General features: G+C 49.8%; 1 protein-coding gene across 1 annotated transcript; it reads right to left on the reverse strand.

Annotated features, from left to right (window-relative positions):
* Positions 1–7,320: 7,320 nt before the first annotated feature.
* SELPLG (selectin P ligand) lies at positions 7,321–16,178 on the reverse strand. Its single transcript, XM_038373464.2, has 2 exons — positions 15,954–16,178; positions 7,321–9,081 (listed from the first exon to the last, which is right to left on the reverse strand). Exons 1-2 carry the CDS (start codon positions 15,994–15,996, stop codon positions 7,961–7,963), a joined length of 1,164 nt encoding a protein of 387 aa, XP_038229392.1. The 5' UTR covers positions 15,997–16,178; the 3' UTR covers positions 7,321–7,960.
* Positions 16,179–21,067: the final 4,889 nt, after the last annotated feature.

Raw genomic sequence — 21,067 nt, forward strand, 5'->3', positions numbered from 1 at the left:
CTAATTTCTCCTTCAAAATTTTTTCCAGGACCTTGCATACTACAGATGTCAAACTAACTGGCCTGTAGTTACCCGGATCACTTTTTTTTCCTTTCTTAAAAATAGGAACTATATTAGCAATTCTCCAATCATTCGGTACTATTCCTGAGTTTACAGATTCATTAAAAATTCTTGCTAATGGGCTTGCAATTTCAGGTGCCAATTCCTTTAATATTCTTGGATGAAGATTATCTGGGCCCCCCGATTTAGTCCCATTAAGCTGTTTCAGTTTCGCTTCTACCTCTGATATGGTAATATCTACCTCTATATCCTCCTTCCCATTTGTCATGCTACCATTATCCCCAAGATCCTCTTTAGCCTTATTAAAGACTGAGGCAAAGTATTTGTTTAGATATTGGGCCATGCCTAGATTATCTTTAACCTCCACTCCATCCTCAGTGTTAAGCGTCCCCACTTCTTCCTTCTTAGTTTTCTTATTTATATGGCTATAGAACTTTTTACTATTGGTTTTAATTCCCTTTGCAAGGTCCAACTCTACTCGACTTTTAGCCTCTCTCACTTTATCCCTACATCTTCTGACCTCAATTAGGTAGCTTTCCTTGCTGATCCCTCCCATCTTCCACTCCCTGTATGCTTTCTGCTTCTTCATAATCACCTCTCTAAGATGCTTGCTCATCCAGCTTGGTCTACAACTCCTTCCTATGAATTTTTTCCCCTTTCTTGGGATACAGGCTTCCGATAGCTTTTGCAGTTTTGATTTAAAGTAATCCCAGGCCTCCTCTACCTTTAGATCCATAAGTTCTTCAGTCCAATCCACTTCCCTAACTAATTTCCTTAATTTTTGAAAGTCAGCCCTTTTGAAATCAAAAACCCTAGTTGCAGATTTATTTTTGTTAATCCTTCCATTTAGTTTGAACTGAATTAGCTCATGATCACTTGAGCCAAGATTGTCCCCTACAACCATTTCTTCTATGAGGTCCTCGCTACTCACCAAAATTAAATCTAAAATGGCATCCCCTCTAGTCGGTTCAGCAACTACTTGATGAAGGAATCTATCAGCTATTGCATCTAGGAAAATCTGAGCCCTATTATTATTACTAGCACTGGTCCTCCAGTCTGTATCTGGGAAGTTAAAGTCTCCCATGATCACGCAGTTTCCATTAGTATTTACTTGATTAAAGACATTAAAAAGGGCTCTATCCATATCCAAATTAGATCCCGGAGGTCTATAGCACACCCCAAGCACTATCGTAGGAGAGGCTTTACTAGTTTTCTTCCCCAATGTAATTTTTGCCCAGACGGACTCTGTCTTATCCATTGCATCGCTTCTTATTTCTTTACATTCTAACTCATCATTGATATACAATGCTACTCCACCCCCTTTACCTTTGTTTCTGTCTTTCCTAAACAGCACATACCCTTCAATACCTGTAGTCCAGTCATGACTACTATTCCACCATGTTTCTGTTATCCCTATAATATCTGGTTTCACTTCCTGCACCAGTAGCTCTAGTTCCTCCATTTTGTTACCTAGACTCCTCGCATTGGTGTACAAACATCTTAATTTTTGCTGTTTGGCCTCGCTCACATTTTGTACCCTATTAGGCACAGTCATTCTACAGCCAGTATAACCTATTAGACTAGTATCCACACCGCCCTCGCTCCTTATATACATTCTCCTACCCATGGCTGTATCCTTTCTTACTTCATCTTCTTCCCTCTCAATGCTAAAATCTGGCGTGGAGATTTTCTGGACATCTCCCATCCATCTCCCCCCAATTCCTAGTTTAAAGCTCTCTTTATCAGTTGTGCCAGCCTCGATCCTAGAAGTCTATTTCCTTCCCTACTCAGATGAAGTCCATCCATACTTGGCGCGGTTCACCCCAATCCCGGACACCTGCCCCTTTTGCGGCGTGAGAGAAACCCTGGTGCATGTCTACCTGGAGTGCACTAGGCTGCAGCCCCTATTCCAGCTTCTCACGAAGATTATAGTTGCACTTTTCCCCTCACCTCCTTATCTATGCACTCCCTATCCGTGGCCCCACTAAGTCACCAGACCTCCTGGTCAGCCTCCTCCTGGCCCTGGCTAAAGCGGCCATCTATAAAACCAAGGTGAGGAGGTTGGCCGATGGAGTCTCTTGTGACTATGGGGCCTATTTCCGATCCTCTGTCCGTTCGTGCTTCCGGGCAGAGTTCCTCTGGGCGGCGTCCACTGACTCCCTTCACGCCTTCGAGGAGCAGTGGGCGCTGTCTGGGGTTCTCTGCTCAGTGTCCCCGTCCGGTTCCCTTCGTTTGACCCTTTGACCGCACTCCTGTCCCTTTTGTTCATTAGTTGTCCCCCGTAATTATTTGGTTTTCCAGATCCTGTAGACTCCCCTCTTAGGCTGGGGGGGATCCTTTAGCAGTGGACGGGCTTTGCCTGCACACTTCCTGGATCCCAATAAGACCAGACTCCTGTACCCCACTGGTCTGGGTCTGTCACAGCCATCCACACGGAAAGACCCTCCTAACATTAGCAGCAGAGCAGAAAACCTCTTTGCATATTTTAACGAGCTGTATTTTTAAATTCAGTACATGATTTTTTTTTAAATATAATTGAAAAAACGTTCAAGCTACCAGAATCCATCCCAGGTGCTCCCCTTCCATGCATTGCTGGCGCACAGAGACACCTTGCCAATGCAGCCCTGAAATGGGCAAAGTCTAAGTGCCCTCTAGTGACAATACCATATTCTAGCATAAACCCAACCAGCATCTTATTCAGAGCTGAGCAAGCCCCTAAAATAAACCAGATGATTTCTTCCTGCTGCTCTCGGTCTGAAAACTCTACTAACGTGGGCATCCAGAGAAACCTAGAGTCACTTTGCTCCCTGGACATAGGCAGAGGTCTCAGCTTTGCATGAGTCATATGAAAAGTTGCAAATCTAAGGCATGAACAGTGTGGCTAAGACAGACTATTGCTCCCTGCATTTTATTTCAGCTAGTAGGTAGATGAACCATATCCATCACTGGAAAACTCCTACTGTTAAATTCCATTTCTTGGCTTTCAAACCTCAGTAAAAACATTATTCTCCAATGCGTTTCCCCAGAGAAAGCCAAGAACAGCAATCTCTGCACCATGCTGTCTCCAGGCATCTCTGTGCAACTAAAATGAAATTCCATGCGCTGGCCTCCAGCCCCTCTGAGATCTCCTCATTGCTAATCTCTGCTCTCCTGGCACTCAGATCTGCACAGCCAAGACTGGAAGAGCTGTTTTCCCCTGGATCTGCACTTCAGAGGGAGACAGGGAATTACTGGACCTTTGGGGGTGCTTAATGCATGCAAGTTCCAAGAGCATTCTGGTTCTCTCCAAGGTTACTGAGAAGCTCCTTAAATCAACACTGAGACTCTCTATTGAAACACATTAGCCATGGGCTTTATTGATCATGTCTGCCGCATAGGGGAGCTTATAACACTCCCAAAGTCCTGTTCCTGCATGCAGGGGTTCCATGTGATATAAAAGCCGGGACAGATTCTCTTGGGTCAGTCTAGTCTGTGATCCAAAGTCCTACTCAGGAACATGCAGGATACCTCCCCCGGATCATTGCTCTCACCTAAATTCAGTGGCCTCTGTCCCGCCTGCTTTGCCTGCTTCAAAGCTCCCTACTATAAAACAGAAGACCATAATGGCTCATGCATTGCCTCCTTCATATGATATTACATGGGGCTAGAACATACTCAGCTTATTTGCCGAGTTGTGCTGGGAGGTGCAAAGCCTGCAAAACAAGTTATCTCCTTCAGGGAGCTGGCTTACTGCTGTGATTAACCACTCAAGAAAGCAACCAGAAGTCAGCTATTGCTAAGCATTTTCCAACATCTGTCGTCCTCAACACCCGTATGTCCGTCCCGTCCAGTCTGGAATGACAAGCCACCAACTCTTACAAAAGCCCTCCCCACTGGCCAGTCATTTTTTCCCCAAGAAACCAAAGGATTGTGCCAGTGAGGGGTTCTTTTTGCAAGGCCAGCTGTGACCCCCCCCCCGTAGCAGACATGTGGTCCCTGTCTTCCAAAGCACATGCTGCTCAGGAGCAAGCCAGCAGGGTGCTGGCAGATTCAGGAGAGCTGCTCTGTGTGCATGCTGCTTCTGGGGGTGCTTGTAGATCTCATGATCAGAACATCTTACCCTGCTGTATCAGCCGCTGATGCATGGTGCCCGTGGTGGGAAGGTGGGGCCCAGGCAGGTTCCTGGAAGGGGCAGTTTCCTGGGTGCCTTTGTGCTCGGAAGAGTGAGGCTTTCTGCATGTGCTCTTGGACAGCTGCACGAACCAGTTCAGACAGACAGAGTCAGCGTCGATCCAAACCACCACTTGGGTACCGTGCAGAAGCCATTGCTGACGTCTGTCTCTGCTGGAGAGCGCATCTCGCACAACAACCTTATGTAGCCTCCCACCCTGTTCTCCTCTGGAATCGCACTGCTCCCTGCAGCCCCTGCCTGCCCCAGCAAGGCTCTCCCCTCTCACAGTATCCCCTCCCTTCGAACACAGGGCCCCAAACCTGCCCATGTTGAGTTCAGCTGGCATACGGCGCCAGGGCTGCAAAACTTCCCTTGAGAGAGAGAGAAAGAAGCCAGCGTGAGTCCATCGGGAACTGTCTCAGGTGTCTCTCTGGGCGTGCGCCTCTCAGAATCCCCCCCCCCCCCCGAATCACTGCTCCCACCGCACAGGGGCACTGCGCCGATACACAACACGCAGCGGGGGAGTGTGGCCAGCAGGTCGCCACCTGCGGCCTGGCTCTGAGCCATGCACCACGTTAGGAAATGATCATTGTTAGAGAAATCGGTGCCCTCGGCGTAAGGTACGCCCCTGATGGCTGGCACGCAGCAGTGGCATAATCTCAGAGGACCCCTCTGTGCCCAGGGCTTGTGATTGGCCAGATGGTAACCCGGGCCCATATCCTGAGGAAGGGGCTCTAGAAAGGAGGGGTGGGGCGGGAATGGAGGCCCAGGAGTAGCAGGAGAGGGGCCGTGCCTTGACTGGCCTTTAAAGCAGCCCAGCTAACACTGCTGCATGCCTGGGAAAGCACAGGGATCCAGCAGGGCCTCCGTGTGGGTGGGGATAGCCCAAAAGAGCCCTAACAGACAGAGGGGAGGAAGGCACCCCGGAGAGGCGGTCCGCCAGCGGGACAGCTCTTGTGCGGATGGGTGAGCTGGGAACCAGGCTGTCCCGCTGGAGAGCCCTAGATGTCACTGTTGCCTTCTCAGCCAAGCTGCTCACTTTCCATTTGATGCAGCCCCGGGCGACATCTCCCCTATTTCAGGCGGGGGAGTATTCGAATGTCCACAGGATGGAGATTTAATCATCTCCATTGTCAGCTTCTGGGGCAGTCAGGTGACACGGGCTCCTCGTACTGTTATTGATCGCCGCGAGCCATTGCCCCGTGATCAGGGCAGAGGACGGACTAGCATGGAGTGGTGTTTAATCTGGTTTTCGGTGGATGCGGTGCTTGTAGAGAAACCTGATTTGGATCAGCTGACGCTCCCTGGTGCCCCTCACATCCTGGAGCTGATGGGCAGCTGCTTGAGAAAGCCACTTGCAGTTGCACAACCACCACGAGCAGCATTGGTCCTGCAAACCCCCAAACTCTTCTTGAGCGCCTGCTACCAGCACCTTCTCGATTAGCTATTTACACGTACAAGGCACTCCAGTAAGAGGAAGTGCCGTTCTCTCAGTTTTACAGATGGAGGAAACTGAGGCAGAGAGATGACCTGCCTTGCTCACAGTCACACACAGCCAGGAATTGAATCCAGATCGTCTGACTCCCAGTCCAGCGTCTTAACCACGAGCCCATCCTTTTGTCTGGAGTCGGCCTGCAGCAGAGCCAGTTTGCAGGCACCTGAGCGAGTGGCAGTGGCCTGCAGCGGGCAGCCGGACCGGCTTGGTCGGAGGATGCAGCAGCCCAGCTCTTAAGCCAGGCAGCAGCAGCAGCAGCAGCAGCTGCTCAGAGCATTTGCCCAGGGCTGAGTTAGCGCACACTTGTTCCCAGCCTTGCTCTTGCCTTGCCTCTCTCCAGGTAACCCGGTCCCGACCCTCGGTTCCAATTCCTGACTGTGGCTCTGACCACGGGCACCTGGCCTCTAACTCCATCTCTGACCCTGGGCTCCAATGCCACTTTACTGACTCCTGCTCCACCCGGGAGACCCAATTCCTGCTCCGCCCAAGAGGCCCGCCTGCCCACACCGGTTTTGAGTTGCCATAGAGAGGCCAGATGGAGTTCACTGCTCGGCACTGACAGCTGCTGCTTTGTTGGAGAATCCACCCTCCCTCCCTTTTTCTCCCTAGCCACTGCAAGTGCAGGTGAGCTAGTGATGAAGGCAGACATTTAATGGGCATGCTTACAATCTTCCTGAAGCTAAAGTAGGTCTGCTCCTGCTGATGGTGAAACAGATAATGCCACACCAAGCGAGTCAAAAAAGAGCAACGTACAGCTCAACACGGATGAGGCTGGGAGGGGCTCAGCAATTTGCCGAGTTGGGCCCTAACTAACCTCAAGCTCCTAGGACTATCCTGTGCAAAGAACCATTTCCTTCCTGTGTCTGATCAGATAGGTCTCAGTGAGTCAGCGCTCAACAGAACTAGGAAGCCCCTGTAATATTTATTTCAACAGTGGTGAAATTGGTAGACAGGGCATAAAAATAATCCCAGTGCATTTAGCTACAAGCCTGCAATTTCACTGTGAATAGCACACTACAGCCCACAGGGCAAAAGATTCATAACAAGAGAAGATGCAGCAAACAGTAACTGTCTTCTGGCCTGTCCCTATGAGAAAAGCACACCCAGTGTCACCATGAAGCCCGCTGTTTGGAGACCATGTGGCAGGGACACATTACAAAGACTGGAACCTAAAGCCCCATGACTCGGACAGTCAAGAGAGGAACGGGGTCAGAGAAACACCACATTTCCCTCCCAGTGCGGGGTGCTGGGAACAGTACATGTCCTGTGTTTGATACCTACAGTTACCGCCAGTGACTGCCTGGATTCAGCATTGGGGTGCCCATTGCCCATCACGCAGCACTGGAGAGGGAACAGGCTCTGAAGAGTGGGCCGGAAGGCGACACTGCCCAGGGCTGTCTCTGAGCAGCCCGCCCTGCCACTCCCCTCCGGGTGGTGGCATGTGAGCCCAGGGCCATGACCCCTGAAGAGGTGTCAGGGGTATGTCCACCCGGACTTTCCCAGATTGCTGAATGGGAAGCGGGTCCCTGTACGGAAGGGTTAAGAGCCACTGTTTTAAAAGGCCCAGGCCATGCCAGAAGGTGTTCACAGAAGAGACTTAACCACAGACAGATATACAGAGATTTTTGTGTTATTCATTTGAACAAAACATTAAATTGAGATTCTTTCACCCATTTAAGTGCAAAATAGTTACATGACCCTTGTACATTAATTACATAAATTAAAGCAGCGTCCCAGTTGTAACACTGTCTGGGCCAGGTCCACAGCTGGGCTAACTCCTTCGGCTTCCCAGGGGCAGTCTGATTCATGCCAGCTAAGGATCTGGCCCCTTGTGCCCATGCTAGAGAGAGCATCAAAAACGCAGCAGGCAGGTGACGGTCAAGAGTACAGAACTGCAGTTTCAAAATCCCCAAGCCAGATGGAAAAACCAACCAGGGTCACCAGGGCCCCCATTCCATATGCTCAGCAGTGTCTGCTCCTGGTAAATGCTCTTCGCTGAAGACTCTCTTGCCAGATGCCAAGTGCCTTTTGGGGTTGTTCAGCAGTTCTCAGGGCTGGGCCCTGTCGTGGCTAAATACAGTACATCTCATACTCATGTAACACAGACTGAGGCAACCTTAAGCCTAGTTAGATGGCCACCTAGGACACTGCACCCAAGAGATGTCGGGATGGAGAGGGTCACTCCAGTTCCCAGGAGGGGGCTAGATAGCCCAGGAAATGAGAATCGGAGAACCCCTGGGCAGGTGGCAAGGTGTCTAATGGTCCGGCAGGAAGCTGCTCAGAGTCAGGTTGTCTCCTTCGGTCTCTGAGCTATTGTCTGTGGGCATCTTCATCCTCTTTACCTTGCTGGGCTTCTCCCCATTGGCCACCGGCTCGCTGTCGGGCAGCAGGGCCGAGATACACACCATCTCAGTGGTGTTGTGCTGGCGTACCTGGCAGACGCGCTTCTGGCGCCACAGCAGGGTGGCGAGGACGGTGGTGCAGACGATGAAGATGGCAGCCACAAGGGCTAGGATGAAGATGGCCAGCAAACACTTCCCCACCAGGATATTTGTGTGAACGGACAGCTTCTGCAAGGGGACATTTGCTGTGACAGAGCCACCTGCCGGGGGCCTGGTGGGAGGAGAATGGGTCTTTCCCACCGTGGAGAGGCCATACCTCCAAGTGGCCAACTCTTTCACAGGCAGGACTCCTTCAGAGGACTGTGTCAGAGATTCAGGTGGTGAAGTAGGTGAGCTTTCCCTAAGCCCCGTCATTCCCTCTGGCCTGATGGAGGAGCCATATTCCCTACTCTCTGTGCTGCTCGTGAGGATTTCTTCCATCCCAGCGGCTACCGCTTCTGAGGAGACTGTGCTGGAGCCCTGAGTTGGGGCTGCCTTGGCTAAGGTATCAAGATGGTTATCCACTGTAACTCTGGCCACTTCTGTGGAGACGTTGTCAGAGCTGTCAGCAGACAATGGTTCTGCTGTAATGGTAGCATCATCATAGAAGTTTTCTTGGGACGTACTTTCATCGAGCTCCTCAGGAGCTAGAGAGACCTCAGTTTCTTCCCTGGGATGCTCAGGAAGAGTCATGGAGAATGTGTTGTGGTGGCCGGTAGTGGTGGTCTCTTCAGTAGAACGATTGGATGACTTCACCTCAGCTTCCCTCTTCTCACGGATGAACACGGGGAAGTCAGTGCTCCCAGCCCCTGTTGTGTCCCACACCCACTGGCCCCGCTGAGCGCCCCCAGCCACAGGAAGCCCGCCTGGTGCCATGCTCTCTCGAACTGTGCCATCTTGGCCACTGAGCTGGATGGCTGGCAGCTTGTAAGCAGAGGCCTGGAGCAGACTCGAAAACAGCAGCAGCAGCGTGGCCCGGATTGGAGCCATTTGATCTAGGAGGAGAAAACAAAGAGATTAAATTAATGGTAAAAAAGAAAAGGCTGAGGAGGTAAGAAGAAGCAGCAGCAGCTGATCAAACATCCCCGTAGAGATGAGCTCAAGACGCAAAATTCGGTCCCAACATTTGTGAGGATTCAGCACTGCATTTCCATTCTCTGTCGCCCTGACGCTAACTGGGTATGGCCAATAGCAACACTGCAGGCTGAAAGCGTCCCTACGCCAGAATGTGTTCGCTGCCTCTTCTCCCCACCTCATGCCTTCGCAGCCTGATAACTCCTTTGTCACTTCCAGCATATGCGAGTTGTGAGGAGGAGGAGGATTACCGTGGCACTTAGGAACCACAACCCTGGACGAAGGCCCCCCTGCGCTAGGTGCTGTCTAGATAAAGAAAGAAAGACACCTGTCTCCGCCCCAGGGAGCTTGCACTCTCGGGGAGGGGAGGGAGACAATGAACAGTGTTTGGCTGGAAAATGGCGTCTCAGCCCAGGGGTTCCAGAAAGCTGTCTATGTCACTCATGGGGTATTAGGTGGCACAGAGAACTGCTCCAGGCAGCTCCGCAGGAGGAGGGTTTGTGAACAACAACTGTATTTTGCATAACGACAGAGCGGAATCAAGACCTCTTCCTATGCTAGAGCCACCAGAGAGCTGTTAGCAAACAGATATGTCTGCCTGACTGCCACCCCAGCATGCCGCCTGCAAACCGCCGCCTTCAGCACCTCGACAAGCGTGGGCCTTCAGTTTGCAGGCATATGCAGAAGGCAGCCTGGATATGTTAACCATGTGCCAGTCTCTGTAGGGCTCCTCCCTCCCTCCAACTACACTATAGAGCAGAGGTTCTCAAACTTATTTGATTGTGCCCCACTTCTTTGTGTCTGGTGTAGGAGTTTGTGTGTCCCCCCCGCCTTCGGGTGCCCAACCAGCAGCCACCACTCTCCAGCCACCCAGCTCTGAAGACAGAGCGGAGAAGCAGCAGCTGCCAGCTGGGCACCCAGCTCTGAAGGCAATGCCACTGCCAGCAGTTGTAGTAAGGATGGCATGGTACAGCATTGCCATCCTTACTTCTGCACTGCTGCTGGCGGCGGCGCTGCCTTCAGAGCTGGGTGCCTGGCCAGCAGCCGCTGCTCTCCAGCCATCCAGCTTTCATGGGTGTAAGAGCATGAATGTGTGCAGGAAGTTCCACCCTCCACCCCCGCAAGGCTTCTCATGCCCTGCCAGAATAAATTTTGCACTCCCCCAGTTTGAGTACCTCTGCTATAGAGAATGGGCTTCTCCATCAGGGAGCCATGCTAGAGAGAGCAGTGCCTAGTTGTCCGATTGATAGCAACTGGAACTGACCAAAACCCCAACTCTGGCTACCAATGGAAACACATTACACTTGCATTTTAAATGAATGGATTGTATCATCCGCCACTCCATGAGGGGCCCTCCTCCTTGGTGAGGGAGCTTTGCCACATTCGCAGCTGGGAAAGAAAAACCTTAACCCTGCCCCAGATGGCTTGCAAAAATCTGGGATATTTTACCCTCGGGGAAAACCGATGAGCCTTGAGCGGGATTTGTATGCCAGCTACCTGTGCCCAGTCATGGGTCACTTGCATGACTTCTGCTGCTGCTGGAGCAGAGCTGGAGGTGGTGAGGCAACACTTCTCTGTCTGATAGGGCCTAGGAGCCCAGTCGAGGATCAGGGGCCCCATGGTACTAGGTGTTCTACACGGTATGAAGAGATAGGCCTTGCCTCATGAAGCTTGCTGGCTACCTTGTGACCCACAAAAACCCAGGGAGAGGAGTGGGGCACCCAAGGGAGCAATGCTGCAGCCACAATCAGCCTCCCTTCACCCTTCTGCACAGCCATTGCCAAGTGCCCTGGGGATTTGGCAGAGGACAGTGGAATGACTCTGTAGGGTCCTACGGGGAGCTTGTCTCCTGCAAACTTCATAACTCCCCCTGATTTCAATTCCATGCCCCCCACTGGCTCTGTGGGGTGGGTGTGTTGTCTCCTCCCTGTGGCACTGATCCATGGTGCTGCCTCTTTGCTCTTATACCCATACAAGAGTCTCTTGGATTCATGCAATTTATAGTGTTGATGGGGTGAGGGGCAGGTTATGAGCACGATAAAATAAATTTAAAAAGCTCCCTCCTGGACTACCAGGAAAACCCAGCTTGGAGCTGGTGTTGAAGAGCTGGACTCACAGGCAGGCTTGTGGGGGCTCAGTTCTAAGGGGAGAGAAGACATAAGAACGGCCATACTGGGTCAGACCAAAGGTCCATCTAGCCCAGTATCCTGTCTGCCGACAGTGGCCAATGCCAAGTGCCCCCAAGGGAATGAACAGAACAGGTAATCATCAAGTGATCCATCCCCTGTCACCCATTCCCAGCTTCCGGCAAACAGAGGCTAGGGACACCATCCCTGCCCATCCCCGGTGAATAGCCCTTGATGGACCTAACCTCCATGAATGTATCTAGTTCTTTTTTGAACCCCGTTATAGTCTTGGCCTTTACAACATTCTCTGGCAAGGAGTTCCACAGATTGACTGTTTGTTGTATGAAAAGACCTGCACTGCTCCAAGCCCCAGCAGAGGAAACTATGACACTATCAGCTACAATTGACTCCAGTGCCACAAACCCTGTTTCAAAACAGGAATCAGTTCCACCCATGGAAACTGCAGATAAAAGCTGTGGGTTCATATGCGTCCTGTTTTGCAGCGTCCCTCTTCCTCACCCCTCCTGCCCCCCACCCCTGGCTCCATGAACTGTCGGAGTTTTATGACCTGTGGAGGGGTTCACAGATTTCATTGCAGCCGTTCTATTGAGTGGATCTTTCCCACACCTCCTCTCAGTGCTGCAGGATTGCTTTCAGGACCCAATTATGAGTGGTCTGGTACCAGTGCAACTAAATGGGGAGCAGTCACTAGGCCAAACCCCCTGTACAGACAAAGCCTAAGTCAAGTGCTGTGGAAAGCAGGTTAATGGAAAACCAGGAGAGAGAGAGAGTGTGTGTGTGTTGGGGACAGGGGAGGGTTCTCTAGCATGGCTAGTGAGATCACTGCCTTTGGAGGCCAAATAATTAGATTATTTTGAGTCCAAATGGCTGTTATTCCTGAGTGGTTTTAAATGTCCCTTTCAGATGTAAGTAATTTAATTGACAGGCTAATTACCTTACAAGGATTTCCTTCCCAGAGAGAGAAGGTAGCTATGATGGAGAGCAGATGACAGCTCTGCTGGGGAGCTGGAGAAAGTTTGCAAGTAAGAAAATGCACTTTAAGAAAGTAGAATCTCAAAGCAGCTCGAAAAATAACTGTGTAAAAGGTCTGGAGTCCTGTTAATGCACAAGTAGCGAGAGGTGTTAAGAGGGTTAGACGTAACACAAGAGCCTGCTCTGCGATAGCACTGGCATTCCAGGTAGCTCCCGAAGCACTCAAACTGTGTGTATATAAAAAATTCACGTCACCACTGAAAGGTACCCTCCTCTGGGGCAGAACACAGATTTTGTAAAACATGCCATCATGCACAGTTCACTGTTATGTCAGGGAAAAAAGGCTGTACCACCTACTGATCCTCCAGCACACTGTGTTCCAGCTGCCTAAATCCTCCTGAAGATGACACCCATCTTATTCTCATGGTTTAGGTGCAGTTTGTTCGCTCCTGATCATCATCAGCAATTTGACTTGCAATATTCAAGCAAAAACCCAGCTGCAGAGTTCACACACTGTAAGGCTGTGGGTGGAGAGGGAAGCCATGACAGAGATTTGGGGTACATTTCTAGAGGGACTGAGCAAGAAAGTGGCCCAGCAAGGAGCCTGGGTGTGTGTTTGTGTCTCTAGAGCGGCTGCACTCAGAGGTAGAGAGAAAACATTTTCAGAATGGGCAGGAAGATAGGGCAAACCACAGACAATGTTTATACAACAGCAAACACACCCTGTGCCAGGTTTCAGATGTGAACTGCAGCTAGGCTAGTGTGAAGGAGGAAAACCCAAGGGGCAGCACTCCACCCTCTTTTGGTCAGGGGCGTCCCCGCTTGACACAAATATGACCCCGGTTGTGAGCACTCCATCCTGGGTTTGGTGCTCAGGAGCCCACCAGAGCCTGGTCTACGCATGCTACTTGGAGCTACCACTGGGAACTTCTGCTGGAGATTCTCTAGGGCAGACAAGAGTCCAGGACCAAGATGGGGTGCATTGCACTATAGTTGCACATATTGTGACAGAGAAGAGGTCTTGAGGCTGATCTCTCTCTCCTTCACACCAGTGGCAATCAGGAGCAACTCCTGGGAGTTACGCAGCATGACACAGGCCTATTGTCAGAGAGGTTATTTGTTAGTCTCTAAGGTGCCACAAGTACTCCTTCTCTTTTTGCGAATACAGACTAACACAGCTGCTACTCTGACACCAGGATAGGCAGCCACCTGCCGGGAGGTGAAAGATTTGCAACACGATGGATAAAATCCATTCTTTTTTAAAATAAAATCGGAGAAGCTTTTATTTATTTAAAATGTTCTTTAAATATGTTTTTCTTTTTAAAACTAAACCTATGTAAATTAAATTTGACATTATGAAAACCTGTATTAAGGCCTAAATTGACTATAATCTATTAAAATAATAGAAATTAAATAAATAGTAATCAAGCAGTACATGTTTGCTGCCAAAATTTTAAAGAAAGTCAAACTCCTGAACTGGTGGATGTCACTAGCTAAGCACCAGGAACTTCACCTTCATTGAAGTGCTAAAGCAGCTTTTGACAGCACTAATCTCTTCTGCAGGTTCAGAGAGAATACTTCCTTCATTTCAGTTTACTCAGTTCAATGACCAGTTCATTTGAAGTTGAGAAACTGATTGGGAGTTGAAACAGCAGAAAAGCTTGTTTTCTGCTTCCAATCTATCAATAAAAATGAAGCATGAGAGGATAAGATCTACTAGTTCTAAAATCTTGAAGGAATTGGTGACCAGAAATAATTAGTTCCTTTATTAATTACAGATAATAATTCCTTTGTTTAATAAATCATTTAGTTTTAAGTGCAAAAGAAGTTTGACAAATGTAGTTTCTCTCTCATGTATCAAGCATATTTAATGTAGTTTTATTAAAAAAAATTTAAAATGCTGGTTGTGCATTTTTAATTTAATTCCAACTTCTCTACAAATGCAGTCTGACACAAACCAAAGTGAAAAATTAATCACCTCGTAAATAAGAAATGCATCATTCACTATTTTCTTACCATCAAAAATGTAAAAATTAAGAATCTGAATAAATGTAATATACTCCTGCTTAGCAAAAAGTAGTAACAAAATTATACCAGTGAGAATCAGCCTTTTAAAAAAAAAAGTAAATTCAGCACAAATTCAAAACCAGACTAAAACTGATCACTTAAATCAAGCTTACCTACTTGCTGCTTTAAACTGTGATTAGAACAGGTGAGTTAAATCACTAATTTAATTCCCCCCTCGTTTTCTGCCCCGTTTTGGAGCACCATGAAGAGCTGAGGAACAATTACTTCCCTATAATTTAAGGCCAGGGGATTTCTTTGGCAGAGGAAGTTCAACTAAAAATGAAAGGCCCTGACTTCCCAGTTAATGGGAAGCATGGGCTCTGGATTAGCAAGGGAAGGACTCATGTGTCCTCCCGGCTTGGGGGTGGGGGCGCAATATGAATGCAGCATGAGCAGCTACGAGATCAACTTCTCTGGGCGTGGCCTCCCCTCTCTGTTCCTTGTTCAGTCTCCCTTACTGGAATGCTTCCAGGGAACTTCCACATTCAAAGTGGGTCGAAATTTAGGCCAAATTTAGACCCTTACAGAGATGTACCTTCCGGGGGTCTCCCAACAAAGCTCTCCATGATCTAACAGAGCTTTTCCACTGCGAACCCACCTCAGGGCACCCTAGAACACCCGGAAGTAGGGGGACGCTGAGCAGGTTTAGGTCACTGGAGCTGTGCTGAATTATCCTGGCTCAGGATCTGGCCCCAAACGTTTCAGGTTGGACAAGCAGATCTGTGGGAGGAAGGCCGGCGCACTTACAAAGGGCCAGGCGAAGACGCTATTACAAAGCCAGTAAGAATTCAATCACCACGATGTCACCCACATCTCAGGCCAAAAGATAATAAATCTCTGCCCATGACACAGCCCTTCCGGTCCCTTGTCATGGCAGACTGGCTCCACCACCACAGCTGGATTCTCATGAAGCCGCCACAGTGCCCTGGTAATATGGGCGCTGCTTTGAAATCCATTACGCGTCACATCTGCACAGAGGCTAACGTACAAGGGAAACAGCTCTAGAGCCTTCCAGGTCACATTCTAGTAACATCAAGATCCCTGTCTAGAAAGGCAGCGCTCTCCAATGGTCAAGGTGCCAGACTGGGTTCTAAGAGATCAGGGTCCAACCCCAGCTCTGCCCCAACTTGCATTGTGACCTTTTCCAGGTTAATCCATATATTTTACACTGGTAAACCTGTGCACCCTGTGTGCCTCAGTTTCCCCATCTCTAAAGGCAGGAAGAACAGCACTTACCCAGCTCAGTAAAGCACACAGCGATTCACAGCTGAGCCCTACCCAGATGCTAACTACACAATGGCATGGAGTCAGAACAAGGTTTTTGCCCTCCTCTACAGCCATGAAACCCCATTGCATGGAAATCAGCCCAGTGGGTCTAGGGTAAGTTTTAGGTTTGGCATTTGAAATAAACCTGAGCCTATCGTCAAACTGGATCCACAGCTCTGCCTTGTGCCTTGCTGAACGCATCTCCCTCGAGCTGCTGGCTGAGCAGCTCCAGGCACTGCAGTTGTTAAGGAAGATCACTGTGTGCTCGTAACATGCCCCGGCTGACCGAGCTCCACGTCCAGCCACCCAGCGCCGCCTTCCCCACCCTGATAGCCACTTACCCTGGTTTGAAGAGGGCTGCCAGCGAAGGACGGGTGCAGGCATCACTTGCAGAGAGCCAGTGCAGCGTGTGTCATGGGGAAACGCTTAACGCCGCCTCATTGCTGCAAAACACTGAAAGAAGAAGTGGCCCTTTCAAAGCCCAACTGGGTCTCTGCACTACCTGCGATAATTCAGGAAGCCTCCCTGCCAGCGTACAAGCAAGAGACAAAGGCGGAAGAGAAGTTGTGGTTTGGAGAGAACACGTGATACCGCTCCCAGAAAGAATGCATCACAGCCGAAAAGGAGAATCGCCGCTGGGCCCGCAGACCGGCTTTTAATGGACGCGTCACGAGCGGGGGAGCCAGCAAGTAAAGGGCACCTCAGACTCATGCTGGGCTTAGCAGCGTGATAAACCTTACCCAGAGCAATGGCAGAGGCAGGAGACGATGGAAACCCTGCAGCTGAGCCCTGATTAAATGGCCCAGGAGAGTCAGAATTCGAGGGAGTAAACATGTTACAAAGTCAGCTGCAAGGCTGCTCCAACTGGGCAACACCTCGGCCTCTCCTTGCCCACGGCAGATGGAGGCAGCGTCTCACTCCTCCTAGTCTGAGCAGTACGTACGTTACTGGCACCAGACCATCCCTACACGCTATGCACAGGGTGGTCTGTGGGCACTCTTAGTTTCTTGCCATTTACTGGGACTTGCAGCATTCCCTGGGCTTCGAATGTGGAACGTGGGCAAGTTTTGCAGTGGCCATTGAAATGCAGCAGGTAAATCTTTGCTGTTAAGGGCTCTCTGAGTCCTGCCTGGTTGGATTCATGGCAACAAAGGGAACCTGGCTTTGAAAAGCAGAAGGGGAAAACAATGAACCCAATGATGCGTTTTAAAACTCCTGCTCAGGGCCCGCAGCAGTCAGGCTCCAGGTTTCCCAACAAGAACAGCTGGCCAGCAGCAGGCTACCTGACTCACTTCGCCACCTGACTGGTCAGGAAGGGCACCTAGCTGGCTGCTAGCCCAGCAGCTCCTCTCTGGCTGCTTAGTCTGCAGCATGCCTGAAGCAGCACTTGGCCTTGTTCCTGCTTCAGACTGCTTCCGATCCCTGCTTCTTGTGCCGATTCTCAGCTGCACCTATGACCTAGGTCTGCAGTTACCCTCCAGCTGTGGCATTTGGCTTCCGTCCCTCTGGCACTGACCCTCGTTCCTGGACTCTACCCACCCAGCCAGACCACCCACAGCCCAGTCAGTAACACTCCCAAACCTTCCAAAAGGAGATTTTGTGTAACACACGACATACAGAGCACATGCGGTACTGTGGGGCAGGGGAGGGCTTGTCAGCCCTTCTGTGGGGTGGTCTACAGCTGTGGAGTGCAGCCACCACACAGCTTATGCTGACAAAGCCTCTCTCTTTCTCCTCCCCCCCCCCCCCGCCCGCACCTCCCATTTCATGCCTGCACTCACATGCACAATGGCTCGCTGGGTCCATGAGACTAGAGGATAATTTGAAGGGCTAGAGCTTGAGCCAGCATGTGTGCTGGCCGCAGAGAAGGGCTGTGGAATACGGCCGCATCCATGCTCAGACTGGGGGGTTGGTTGAAGCCTTCCTCTAACTTGAAGCCAGCGTCTCTCTGTAGAACTACACTGGGGGAAGGGAATTTGCCTTTTGTCAAGAAGAGGAAAGGGACTTGATTTAGTCTCCCCATTGTTGTAGCAGGATCTTGGCAGCTGGCTGGAACAGCAGGAGCTGGTAGGACACAAGCGGTGCCATCCCTTCCCCACTCCACACCCACCTTCCTCCTTTGTCCCTGATTTCACACATCTGAAGCTGGACCAGCAGCATCATCCCCAAGCTGAATGAGGAACTGAAATCCAGGCGTGTTTGGAAAGTGCTTCAGCACCAGGCTTCCTCTGTGCACAAAGCTGAGGATTTCCCAGGGCTTGGGAGGAAGGCTGAGGCCAGGGACGAGCTAGAGTTAAAGCCTGTTGCTGAGATCGGACCAACAAGAGTGCGGTTAAGGCTGGAACTGGGAGGGGATCTGCCACAGACACAATGTGTGACCTTTGGCAAGTCCCTTTACCTCTTTCTTCACTATTTGTAACCTGAGTATATTACTGTACTTCCCCACAAGGGACCGTGCGTATGCTGCACCTAGCACAATGGGGCCCTTCAAGTATTACTCAGAATAGAAAAAACAGGGAAAGGGGACAATCCTGGAGAGCAGCTAGGAAAACGCTGCATTTGCCTAGTTGGTGGGACCTAGACTATGCAATTAGTAACATTCACCCCCAGCAGCTAGAACTTGCAGGAAACAAGGAAACTGGGGAATTGGGATTCTCAATAGGTTTGAAAGGGAGGCCAAAAATGATGTCAGGAGCTGGATGCATGGAATTCCCTCCATGGGGCAGGGCACTGCATTTAGGAGGATTGGCCTGTTTGGAGGGATCTCTCTTTTTAGAATATCTAAAAAATGGTTTCCATACGTACCACCCCCCTGCAGTTGGAAGGGGCAAATCTATACATGTCAGGAAAAGGAGATCTTCCAAAGCTCACTCCCTGCACTGAGCATCCCATGTTGCCCTCAGGTAACCAGATGTCCCAATTTTATAGGGACAGTCCCAATTTTCAGGGCAGTGTCTTACATAGGCGCCTATTACCACCCACCCCAATTTTCCACACTTGCTGTCTAATCACTCTAGTTGCCCTCTTGGGAAGACTGGAGAACTGGATTAGTGTTATTGGTATTTTGAGGTTGTTGGGGTTTGGGGGGGTGAGATATGCCCCATAAAAAGCTGGCATGGCTAATGTAGCTACTGTAATGATGGGGGAACATCAGATATGCTTGGGCGTTGCCTTTCTCACATCCGAGGCAAGCATAGTGGAGAGATAAGCAGCAGTTTATTAGTTGGAAGAGGCTCTCTGGTTTTGACTGTTCTAAACAGTCTATTTAACCACATCACAACAGCAGAAGCAAACGGCAAGGTGGCAAAAAAAAGATGAGGGAAGGGCATAGCTGGTTGCCCTGCCCATCCAGAAACAAATCCATCTTTGGGGTATGTTTCCAATGCAATACTAAACAGGCAGGGACAATTTAGCTCCTGCTGGAACTTTAAGAAGTGTCCATACATCACTTCCCAAAATTATGTTTGGGTCAAATCAAGAAGTTTCATATTTAATCAAACCTTTGCATGTCGGACAAAACCAGAAAGACTAAAGCATAAAATGGAGTTACAGCTAGCAGGGAACATAAAAGGCAATTAGAGGAGGTTCTTTAAATACATTAGGAGCAAGAGAAACACCAAGGAGAAGTTTCAGAGTAGCAGCCGTGTTAGTCTGTATTCGCAAAAAGAAAAGGAGTACTTGTGGCACCTTAGAGACTAACACATTTATTAGAGCATAAGCTTTCGTGAGCTACAGTAGCTCATGAAAGCTTATGCTCTAATTTGTTAGTCTCTAAGGTGCCACAAGTACTCCTTTTCTTTTCACCAAGGAGAAGGTAGGTCTACTTCCAAGGGAGAGCTAATAACTGATGACATCAAGAAGACCGAGGTACTTAATGCATATTTTGCTTCAGTCTTCTCTATAAAGGTTAATGGTGACCAGATATTCAACAGTGGGCGCCCACAGGGTCTGAGTCTGGTACTATTCCATAGTTTCATTAATGCTTGGTTAATGGAATAAAGCGCATGCTTCTAAAACTTGCAGACACCAAGCTGGGAAGGGTTGCAAGCACTTTGAAGGGCAGAATTAGAATTCAAAATGACCTTGACAAATCGGAGAATTGGTCTGAAATCAGTAAGATGAAATTTAAAGACAAGTGCCAAGTATTTCACTTAGGAAGGAAAAATACAAAACAGGGACTACCTGGAGAGGTGGCGATACTGCTGAAAAGGATCTGGGGACGGCAGTGGATCACAAACTGAATACGAGTCAGCAGTGTGATGCAGTTGCGAAAAAGGTTAATGTCATTCTGGGGTGTATTAACAGGAGCGTTCTATGTAAGGCGCTGCTCGGCAGTGCTGAGGCCTCACCTGGAGCACGGTATCCAGTTCTGAGCACCAGATGTGGACAAACGGGAGAGAGTCCAGAGGATGATGATCAAAGGTTTAGAAAACCTGCCCTATTAAAAAAACGGGCATGATTAAGCCTTGAGAAAAATAGCCTGAGTGGGGGACCTGAGAAAATCTTCAATTACGTTACAGGCCCTGAAGGTGGGACAAGAAGTGGCTGGCTTAATCTGCAGCAAGGGAGATGTAGGTTAGATATTAGGGAAAACTTTCCAACTCTAAGGCTAGCTAAGTTCTGGAACAGACGTCCAGGGGAGGTTGTGGAATTGTCGTCATGGGAGGTGTTTAAGAACAGGCTGGACAAACACCTGTCAGCACTGGCCTAGGTTTCCGTGGTCTTGCCTCAGCACAAGAGGCTGGACATGACTTCTCAAGGTCGCTTCCAGCCCGACATTTCTATGACAGTACTTCTTCCCGAGCAGCCCCTCCACATGCTGACTTCCTTATGACACTTGGCCTTTCTACCGCCCCTCCCCACAACTTACTCAACACCCTTTGCTGGCATTCTCACTCAGCTTCAGCGATGGAGGCATCACCCCCATCTTACAAAGGCTGGCACTGACACAAAGATGTCAAGTGCCCCATGCCTGTGGCACAACTGAAACAGAACCCAGGAGTCCAGACCCCTGGCTCCCTGCTTCACCCAGCAGACCACAGCAGGACCCAGCCTGCTCCAGCACTCAGCTGTGAACAGATTTCCCATTAGTTTCTGAACTCCTTCTGCCCACCCAGGATTTACTTAGTGTGAAACTTAAGCCCTCCAGATATGACGCAGCTGTGCAGCTTTTGGGGAACAGCTGCCATAGTGAAAGAGGACATGCATCTGCTTTAGAGAATTTGGGGTTCTGCACAAACGAGGGGTGTCCAGCATTAACAGGGCTCCATATTGTCCCTGGCACATCGTTCTCCAACCTGGGAGGGACACAGGCCTTTACGAGTCAGCAGCGCTGGCAGTTGCAACACAAGGCTGGCTCAGGGTATCAGAGTGGAGGAAGTTCACAGACAGTTGTGAAATGCTTTGCTGCAACTTACTGTAAATTCCAGTGTCCTTGGAGAACAAAGCCAGCAGT

The sequence above is a fragment of the Dermochelys coriacea genome, chromosome 15 (genome assembly GCF_009764565.3).
Source record: "Dermochelys coriacea isolate rDerCor1 chromosome 15, rDerCor1.pri.v4, whole genome shotgun sequence".
Classification (NCBI taxonomy): Eukaryota; Metazoa; Chordata; order Testudines; family Dermochelyidae; genus Dermochelys; species Dermochelys coriacea.

Coding starts and splice junctions, on each gene's coding strand:
- SELPLG (XM_038373464.2), bottom strand. CDS start 15,996: ATGCCTGCACCCGTCCTTCGCTGGCAGCCCTCTTCAAACCAGG. Junction 9,082..15,953: donor GCAGCCCTCTTCAAACCAGG/GTAAGTGGCTAT, acceptor TTCTCCTCCTAG/ATCAAATGGCTCCAATCCGG.